Source organism: Epinephelus moara, chromosome 8 (assembly GCF_006386435.1).
Source record: "Epinephelus moara isolate mb chromosome 8, YSFRI_EMoa_1.0, whole genome shotgun sequence".
NCBI classification, from domain to species: Eukaryota; Metazoa; Chordata; class Actinopteri; order Perciformes; family Serranidae; genus Epinephelus; species Epinephelus moara.
In genome coordinates, this window is record NC_065513.1 from 42,854,842 (window position 1) to 42,865,950 (window position 11,109).

The 11,109-nt window shown below is 40.7% G+C and overlaps 1 protein-coding gene across 1 annotated transcript in view; it reads left to right on the plus strand.

Annotated features, from left to right (window-relative positions):
* znf608 (zinc finger protein 608) overlaps positions 1-11,109 on the plus strand; it is an 89,260-nt gene that overhangs the window by 43,857 nt on the left and 34,294 nt on the right. Inside the window, exon 2 of the mRNA XM_050051775.1 lies at positions 1,436-1,706. Within this exon, the coding sequence (XP_049907732.1) occupies positions 1,436-1,706 (271 nt within the window). The remainder of the gene's footprint in view (positions 1-1,435; positions 1,707-11,109) is intronic.

Genomic DNA, 11,109 nt, shown 5'->3' on the forward strand with positions numbered 1-11,109 from the left:
TCTAATGTTTGGTATGACTAAGTCATGGTATGGTATGCTGTACATAATCACAGAAACTGTCAGTGTGTCATTCTGTCAGTCAGTCATTCTGTCTGTCCCACGTTTTTCTACTCACTGACGTGGTCAATCTATGTGAAACTGCACATAGGCATTGAGGATTGGCATAGGTAGAAGGTGACAAAGCTACCAATGGGTATGGACTAGTCTTATCTTTGTTGATATTATAATCAGTATCATCTTATCTTGGTTGACGTGTTCTTGGTTATCTCAACTGCGTTGATATTATCTTCGTTATTATGTGAGCTTTTGGTGACATGATCATTGTTATAATCTTCACTGATAACATCTTCATTATTATCTTGTCTTTGTTGATCTTCATTATTTTTGTATGTTCGTTATTATTCTATCTTCATTATCCCATCTTTGCTGATATAAGATAATCTTCTTTATTATGCCAGCATCTTTTTTATTATGATAACTTTGTTTTTATTATCTTTTATTTGCATTTGCTTTTATACCTTATCTCAGTTGTGATTAACCTTATCTTTGTTGTTAATATCTTTTCTTCCTCGATATTCCGTCTGTAATAATAATATCATACCTTCATTATTATCATCTCATTATCCTATTTTCCTAAATATTACCTTATCTTCATTTTTATTACCTTATCTTCCTTGATATGATCATATATTCATTAATGTTAGTTTATCTTTGTTATCACCTTGTCTCTATTGTTTTCATCTTGCCATCATTCATTTTACATTATCTTCATTGTTATTCTCATTTTAGTTGTTTTTATGTTATCTTCATTATTGCCTTATCTTCATCTAATTTCCTCATCTTTGTTGATATTACCTTATCTTCACTGATATTACCTTATCTTCACTGATATTACCTTATCTTCTTTGTTACTGTTATTTTTGTTTCTATTCACTCATCTTTGTTGTTAATATCTTAGCTTTTTGCTATTATCTTATCTTCCTTGTTCACATCTTATCTTTATTATACCTTATCTTTTTTATGAATACCTTACCTTCCTTTACATTATCTTATCTTAATTATCTTTTCTTCTTTGTTACCACGTTATCTTCGCTGCCTTTCACTAATCTTCATTAGTACCTTATCTGTGTTGATATTGTCTTTTCTTCTTTGTTTGTGTGTTATCTTTGTTTCTGTTCACTTACCTTTGTTGTTAATGTCTTATTTTCATTATTAACTTATTTTTATTACATATATATTCTTTGTTGTATATATTGGATTTTTGGGGAGGAAGGGGGAAACAAAGAATTTCACTGCACAGTGTAGAGACATGTTGAGTGTGTGACGGATAAAACATGAAACCTGAATAGAACTGAGAAATGTATTTACTTCAAAAATAGAACTGAAGTAAACTGTGGTTATAAAACATATATGAATCCCTTCCTTTTCCCTCCAGGTGGACCCCATGTTCACGGTGCCAGCTCCCCCTGCTCCAGGCCACCCCGGGGCCCCCGGATCCTCTCTGCCCTCGGCCCCTTCCTTCTCCCCTCCGGCCCTGCCCACCTCCAACCTGAAGCAGCTGGCGGTGAGGACGAGGTCAATAGGCACCAACACCCAGGATGGCGGCGTCTCAGGAGCACTGGAGGGCGACTCGGCCTGTCTGGGACCCTGCCAGCCCGGGACCAGCGTCAACCTGGAGGGCATCGTGTGGCACGAGACTGAGGAAGGTAAGGAGTGTTTCTGAACAGTAAACAGTGATCTCTCACCGGTAAACACTTACGTACAGAAACTTTAAAGCCTTCTGCCTCCATCGAATACAATGGAGGCAAATGGAATATCTGTTCCTAGAAGTACTAAAAAACTACAGTACATTTCAAAGGGACTATTTTTATGGATTATCCATAGTTACAGATCTGTTGGTTCTTGAAAGATGTGTTGCTGTTGAGTTCTTAAGATGTCATAGCAGAAATAAAATCCCTTCCTGCTCCTCCACTGTATCGGGTTGGCAGCAGAAATTTTAGAGGCAGATATCTTAAAACATAAACCACATACAATTACAGTTAAAAAACATGTTAAATGTAAATAATAATAAGATAAATAAAATTGTGTAAAACGGTCCAGTTTGTAAGATTTAGGGGGATTTAGTGGCATCTAGTGGTGGAGACTGCAAATTGCAAATTCCACAGATTTTGAGACGTCTGACGATAATTTGGCTCCTGGTAAAAACGTCCAGAACATTTGGATCTTAAGTTATCAGACAAAACAGGTGAGCATATATTAGCAGGCAGGTAGTTCTCACAAATTTTGTGTATGTTTTCACTGCACCCAAACTCGGTCGCAGTCCTGAGCGCTTGTATGGAGGCAAGTTTGGGTGGTGGATGGGTCACCAAAAAAAACCCTGCAATTTTGCCCAGGTCCTGGGGTCGCATGTTCAGATCTGTGTGAAATTTTAGTTATTTTAAGGTAAATCCTCTCCATGTTTCTTTCCCTAAACTTAACAAAGTAACTTTTATTGCCTAAACCTAACCTCCGTAACTCTACATTAATTATCTAACTGTACGTTAAGGACCTAACATCGTGCAGGGGGTGCAAATTCTTAGGATATCAAACGAACTGTTGTGCATGCATTTTTTGTATGATATCGTAGCAGGTGCTAATCTAGCAGCCTGTCTCGAGGTGCCAGACAGTGTTGGAAAAACACTTATTTTTCTATTGTGAAACTGCTTTATTCAGTGTTTTACTGGTTTAAATCACCTGGTTTGTTTGTTTTGGAGACAAAGCGACCTCTGTAGGTAATTCAGCTCCTGGTTAAAACCTCCTGAATGTCTGGATTTTAAGTTATGAGAGAAAACAGGTGAGCACATTTGAGCAGCTGCAGGGTAGAAACACTGATTTGTGATGTAAAAATGCTTTATTCAGTGTTTTAATCACCTGGGGTCTCATTTATAAACGTTGCAAACACACAAAACAAGGCCTGAAAGAGGCGTGCGCCACTTCCCATGCAAACGTTGTGATCTATAAAGAGACTTGATGGGAGAAACTTTGATCCATGCTTACGAACCTTTTTTGGAGGTGGGAAATTGGCAGGTGGTGAGTTGGAAGCCTGATTGTAGAAATTTGTTGAATATTTTTTAGTGCCGCCATTTTGGCCTTTTTCCATGCGTACATTTACAGCATAGATCCTACACATTGTTTAATGAATGAGACCCCTGGTCTGTTTGTTTTGGAGAAGAAGAGACCTCTGTGGATAATTCAGCTCACGTTAAAAACCTCCTGAACAATGAACACTGAAGGAATTCTAACCAGGAGAAGTTTCAGCTGGTTGTAATCTGCTATCCTAATGGCTACACGCCACTAAATCTCCCCAGATGTTACACACTGTTCCTTTGCCACATGAATAAAAATATTTAAGTCAGTGGACCAAAATAATCTGTGGCCAGTGGACTGAAATGTGCAAAAACGCTGTTATTCTCATTGAATATGTCAAAAGCAGGACATTGTGTCAGAATTTTCACCTTCATATTTGTGTGCAAGTCCGGAGCTGAACAATGTGGGGCACAATAACGTGGTATGATTTGTGCGTGTGTGTGTGTGTGTGTGTGTGTGTGTGTGTGTTGAATTCAGCAGAGATGTGAATAAAGTGAAAGTCTTGCAAAGGAACGTAAGCGAACATGAAAGTCTGAGTGTTTCCAGTCTGTGCTGGTGAAGACGCGGAGAGTCTTATGTGTCAAACGAGCAAATAAAAGACTTTAGTCGTGCCTCAGTGAAAGCCAAGATGGTGGAGACACATCAGCAGCTTTTCTGATCCCCATGCTTGACTCAATTTGACAAAAGCCTTGATGTGTGGAAGAACTCAGACTTACCTCTCACTACACAGTTTCTGTTGTTTTCACATTTGAGGATTAGCGGTTTGTCATTGAGTCTGCGAGTCTAACCAGACAGAGAGACCGACGATCACAAACTATTTTTACTGAGCGCTGGCTGAGTGGAAGCGAGGTGTGAAAATTCAGGTGCAAGTTTCCAGCAAATGGTTTGTTTTGGTCCTCCTCATTAAAACTAAAGACGGCGTTGTTTGCAGGATGAATCCAACAAGGGAGGCTGTAATTGGAGATTTTTCATTTTGCAGAAGGACAGCATCCAAATTTGTGACAGCTCCAGGGAAACAATTAGTCTGGACACAAAGCTGAGTAAATATTTCTACCTACTTAGAGGTGGCTTTCCAGGTTTACTGGACTTTCTGTGTTTCCAAAATTAACTAACTAACTGAGCAGAAAAACAACAGCGCTGGCTTTGTGACAAAATTATCTTAACTACTATATTTCCTGAGCTTTTATCTGCATCTCAAAGTTTGATCAGTGGATAGAGTTGGTGCAGTTAAAGAGTGACCTAAATATGGGATTTTGGTCATGTGATAACCAGGAATGGGCATTTCAAGTTATTTCCAAATACAAATAGCTGTGCGGATGCTTATTTTTGCTGTAAGGATCTGTGCAGATATTCAGAGATAGCAGTTACATAACTGCATCCCATCCAAAGAATGTAAACCTTTGATATAGACCAGGGTAGGACTGGGCAATATATTGATAGTATATATCATGATATAAGACAAGATATCATCTCAGATTTTGGAGGGTATAATTGATCTGGCATCACATCGATGCAGAGGAGCAGCTGCTGTGAGTGAATGCAAACTGTTAGACCCAGCAGAATGAACGATTAAGGGTGCTTTCACACCTACCTTGTTTGGTTCGGTTAAAGGACAACTTCGGTATTTCTCAACCTGGGCCCTATTTCCCCATGTGTATGTGTGCGTATGATTCATAGGTACAACTCGTTCTAAAATTGGTTCAGTATTGAGGGAGGCGGATGCAGCCAGCAGCCGCAAAACGAGTTAAAACGGTAACGGGGGCAAATGCATCCTGTATATGTTTGTGCATTAAAAGTGCTTTTTTTCGCCACTGACCGGTTCAGATCGCCAGTGCTATCTCTGTAAATAGCATACTAAGCGTTTCCCTTACCTCTGGGCTGTGTGACGTCATCTTGCGAGAGCTTTGCTCCACTGTGTCTGTAGCTCTCTCTACTCGTGGGACAGCCGTTTTCTTGAGGAAGAGGTGTTTCGGGATTGGATGTCTTCTCTTCTTCGGCTGGCAGTAGTCATCTTGGGAGAAGTGAGCACTGCAGACCCGATGGTCTGCAAGGCGCAGTGTCTGGACAGGAGTGTTAGCATCCATTTGTAGCACAACTAGCCACAACTTCAGCATCTCGCCGTCCGACAAAGGCAGCCTATGAAAGCTGTACGGGGTGTTGCGCGACATCCTGTTCTTGCAATTCGGATAAGCACAAACACGAACCATTGTTTTCAATCGATGCAGTAAAACTCTCAACTGTACTCCGGGACAACCAGCGCCACTCTGAGCGGCGCTCAGCATGGCTCCTCTGTTTTCTTCCGGCAACAAGCAAAGCTCTCGCGAGATGACGTCACACACAGCTTCACAGAGGTGAAGGGTAAGGGAAACGCTTAGTATGCTATTTACAGAGATAGCACTGGCGATCTGAACCGGTCAGTGGCGAAAAAAAAAGCACTTTTAATGTGCAAACTTATACGGGACGCATTTGCCCCCATATCTACCTCGCGGCTCCCGACTGCATCCGCCTCCCTCAATACTGAACCAATTTTAGAACGAGTTGTACCCATGAATCATACGCACACATACACATGGGGAAATAGGGCCCAGGTTGAAAAATACCGAAGTTATCCTTTAAGTTGAACTCAAGTTTGTTTGTGCCCTCAGTGCGGTTCGTTTGGGCAGGTGTGAACACAGCAATCACACTCAGGTGTGCACCAAAACAACCAGACTGAGACCTTCTTGATGAGGTGGTCTCAGTCCGGTTCCAAAGGATCTCTGGTGCGGTTTGTTTGTGGTGAGAAGGTGTTCCGACCTGGATGTGAACCAACTGCAGTCACATGACGCATTGTTTGGGTTAAACATGAGCATGTTACAGTCCTGGAGGATTATTAATGTGCACCTCCTCCTGTACTGCTCAATGGTTACGGGAAATGTATTCCCACATTGTTAGGAAAGCTAGTTGAAAATCAGCCAAGTGTCCCTTTGACTAACAAATAGTGCCAACGATTGGGGCGTCATTTCACAGAGTGTTCCCAAGATGTCATTGGAGGACTTGTTTCCTTAACAATTTAGCAAAGACAGTTTTACATCATGTTGCATCTGCTTCCTTTGCCTGAACATCACCTTTCAATATGACCTCTTTGTAGAGAGCATGTGGATTTAAAATGCTTCATATTTCAACACAGTTTGCTCCTAAAACCATCACAGATGCACCCTGTTTGTCCAAATAGAATTGGGTGTCATTACAACTAGTGTGGGTTTGAGAAACATATGCTGCAAGAACAAATAGATGCTGCTGAACACTTTTCCAAACTAAAATAACCAAAGTGGATTCTTTTTAAACATCGCTGGATATACTCATAAGAGCAGTTTTGGCGTTGAGCTGAATAGTGAAGTCCAAAACATGAAGCAAAGTAGAACCAGAATCCCGTCCAACACTACAAAATGATACCAGGGGAGTACCGGGCGGCGGATCAGACGGCCTGATGATTCACCCGCCGATTTTGACGCCATCGCACTTTGATAGGCCGTTAACGAGGACAGCGCTCAGCACCGCGGCCTCTCAGCGGAGGTGTAATACCTTACTGCGGGCTGCTAATGAATAATCCCATCTCTTGGTGCCCATCTCTCTGTGCCAGCCGCGGGGCCTCTGAAGTGGAGTGTTGAGTTTGGCGGAGAGGCGTTTGTATCTCGGCCCAGTATTAATTAACTGGAGCTACTCACTCCGCCCAGGCAAATATAAAAAGAGAAAGAAGAAGAAAAAACAAACACAACACAGGGGAATATATTCTGGGCGAAGAGTGCTCCTAAACAGGCCAGAGAGATGGAGAGAGGAGAGGTAGACAGTGAATAATATATCTCCTGCTGCACACTGTGTTTGTATAGATGCACCCGGAGAGGTGGGGGAGAGAAAACCTGACAGTGGATAAAAAACAGTCATGCAGACCTTGACAGCCTTAAACTGGTGAAGAGAAGAAAAACTGACATAAGAAACACAACAAATCAAACATGATAAACACTGAAATGATTAAAATGATGCTTCAATATTTAAACAAAAGCATTTAAAATGAGAAACTAGAGCACAACCCTCCATCAAGGCTGCACAGTTCTCTGAGTTTCAATTATAAAGGTAGCAGAGAGCAATTAGTCGATCAGGAAATTAATGCCGAATATTCTCTGGTTCTCAAATGTGAGGATTTGCTGCTTTTGTGCTTTATACCATAGAAAACTGAATATTTTTCCATAACAACGACCCGCTCCCGATGTAGATATAAATGTCTCACTCTAAATAACAAAAACACAACAATTCTTATTTTCAGGTGATTTTACACTAAAGAAAACATATATTCCATCTCTGCAAATACATCCTTCTAAATCATACACATGGACTCTTAAAACAAATCCTTCAGATGTAATGGATCTGCAGAGGACTGTTTACACCTTTGTGATCAGTGATGTGAGATCAGAGTGGTGGATCGCAACGAGTTGGGCGTAGCCGACCTCGACAAACCCTAAAGCCTCAGTCAGAGATAACAGGTGCCACAAAGATGCTAGGCTTTCGTCTTCAGGCTCTTCAGGGCGTTTGTTGCACTGCTGACTCTTCTGCCGAATAAATGGATCTATAGCGCTTCCCAGGGTTGGTACGAGATGTTCGCAATACGATAACTGTCTCAGAAAATATTGCGGTTTAACGGTAGGGCTGGCCGATATGGACAAAAATTCACATCTCAGTATTTTCAGGCTGACTGGTGATACACGATATACATCTCTGTTTTTTCTACGAATTTTATAAAAAACAGACTGTTATCAAAATAAAAAGCGAAGACAGGGATCTCTTTCTCTATTTGAAAAGATACAGCTGCACGACATATTAATTAAATATGTTATTAAGATAAACAGCAGGGCTGTACGTATCTTTTTGCACATAGCACTGAAGCTACAGAGGTTTAAAGGTTTGCACCACAGGACACTAAACTATAACATGAGTATAAAAGTATTTAGTAGGCCTAAATCTATTGTAGCTTGAAACAAAAATCTTCGTGGAAGGAGACAAAAAGTCATTTTCCACGGCCTTTTAAAATCAATCTAATGTTGGAAAATGATTTAGATATATATATATATATATATATAACTAAAGATCCAGACGTTCAGGAGATTTAACGGAAGCTGAATTATTCACAGATGTCTCTTTTTCTCCGAAACAAACGGACCAAATGATTTCAACTGGTGAAAACACTGAACAAAACAGTTTCATGTAAAGAAAGCATTGCTTGTGACGGAGGGGCTGCTTACTCTGGTGGCGCAAAGTCCCCATGTAGATATAAACGGCTACTAAGAACATTTAACTTTCTGCCACTCTTAAGATACAGAATACCTTTTAAATTACAGCCAATCTTCCCTTTCAGCATCTGGTGCCAATAATCCTGACTTTGAATATTTGTAAATGTAGATGTAGTGAAGGAAATTGGAAACTGCTGGCGTTACAAAAACTCATAATGTACTGTTATATGCAGATGATACATTAAAGCCTTTTCAGCAGTCACAGGAAGTTTCATATCCCTCAAACACACATTAATCACTCCCTATAAATCAATCTATTTATCATGTCAGAATGATTTATATTGAAATCAGTATTAGTCAAGTGGCAGGTCTGATTTAAGAGCAGTAGCTCAGGAGCAAATAGTGAAAATGTTCAGTGACGTCCCCGGTTAAGTCCTGTGAAATATCCCTCACTGATTCTGCGGCCCGTGGCTGAACTTTCCACCAAATCTGACTCAGATCTGATCAGATATTTCTGAGATTTCCTTCTAAGAAACAAACAGACAAACGAACGAGCAGGACCAAACGCATCGCCTCCTCAGTGGAGGAAATAAATGCAAACAGAAAACATCAAAGCGTCGTGTTTCCAGGTTTGTGAGAGTAAACAAACTGCAGCAGCATCAGTGAAGCGAAGCAGAGCAACAAGATACAGAAATAATAGGATGATAAATCTGGAGCTCTGCATACACACTGCCATTAGTAGATATATAGAGACACACTCTGTGATACACTATCAAATACTAATATCAGATATGCAGTGATTCATTTAGTGCACACAGGGAGAGTCTGAGGAACAAGGACAAAGATGGAGGGACAGAAGCGGATAAAGGAGCGAGAAAATGGATTCACTGCTCAGTCTGACAGGATGGACGGATAGATGAGGAGGAGAGGGAGAGAAGTGAAGAGATGGACAGAATGGTAACAGAGGTTTTGTCTATATTTTTAAACCACCGGAGGGACGGAGAGATGGAGAGGAATGTAAAGACAGAGACTGAAAGAGACAGAGGGATGAAGACGGACCATTTTCGACGGACAAGGTGAAAGAGAGGCGAAGACAAAGAGAGACACGAAAGAGTATCTTTTTGTTCTTGTGGTTTTCATTCTGAGGCGTCCTCCCTGCCGCTCGGGGACTACGGTTCAGGAGGCAGAGGGATAACTGGAGCCCCCTCCTCGTGACGGCGGAGGGATATGAGGGGAAGACGCCGGTTGCATGTTAATTAAGCAGAATACTAATTGGAAAGACGGAGAGGAGAAGACGATGAGACCACCATTTCACCCCCTCTCATCTCCTCCCTCCTCCTCCTCCTCCCTGCAGGAGACCGGAGTCTGATGAGCGCTAATCAGATGGTGATTAGCTCGACTCTTAGCTGAGCTCCACATACTGTCTGACTTCAAGATGCTCCGTCTGTCTGTCTGACTGACTGACTGCCTGTCTGTCTCACTGGCTGCCACAGATAAAGTCAATTACAAGGATTATCGATAATTACTGTAAATACACATGTAAAATAATAAACTGTAATGTAGCAGCTTCATGATGTTTGCTTTAAAGGAAAGATGCGTTTCAGGGAAAGATACACCGACTCACTGTCTGGTGAAAAGATTAACACCACTCTCATGTCTGTACAGTAAATACAAAGCCAGCTGTCTGTTAGCTTAGCTTAGCATAAAGACAGGAAACAAGTGGGAACAGCTAGCCTGAGTAACACAGTAATCTTTACAGAAAAATAATAATAATTATAACTCGTGATTTTACGAGTGCTTTTGTGTCGGACAAATATTATTTGGCTCTGCTGGGTAACTAGACTCGGCTCGATCCTTCCTTTTTCTGCCTCCCTCCAAACCACACCGTCAAACAGAAATCCAAATTATTTATAAAGACGAGAAGAACAAGTTGAAAACAAACATGATGTAACTTTGGATATGGAGCTTTGTTAAGGTTTTAACAATAGAAACTAGGGATGTCAGTGAAGGCCGACACCCATTAACCAGTAACTAACCAGTTAAGAAAAAAAAAGAATGAAATCCAAGAGGCCTTTCCTTTTAGTCCGGTGCTCCTTTGACTCAGCCTGAGGGGTGGGAATCAACAATATGATATTATCGCAATTCTTAAGTCATGATAGCATATCATTACAGTTTTAAATATGTTGCAATATGCTCAGTATTGCAATGAAATATATTTCGATATATTGTGATTTATTACCTTTTTTCGACTGTAAATTATGTCCCCAAAGGGAAAACGTTGTCAACGTCTGTTTTGTNTGGTCAATTGTGTCAAACGCCGCACTAAGATCTAATAAAACAAGTACAGAGACAAGTCCACAAGACACCATTGTGATTTATTACCTTTTTTCGACTGTAAATTATGTCCCCAAAGGGAAAACGTTGTCAACGTCTGTTTTGTCTAATGAGATAAAGTTTTCAGTTTATTTTTGCAGAAGCAAAAATTATCTAGTGCACTGAAAAATAAATGTATTATATTATTCTAGTGGGCTACCTAGAGTTTAATTTGTATTTGTAATATTAACTAGTCCATAGCCATTGGTAGCTTTGTCACCTTCTACCTATGCCAATCCTCAATGCCTATGTGCAGTTTCACATAGATTGACCACGTCAGTGAGTAGAAAAACGTGGGACAGACAGAATGACTGACTGACAGAATGACACACTGACAGTTTCCGTGATT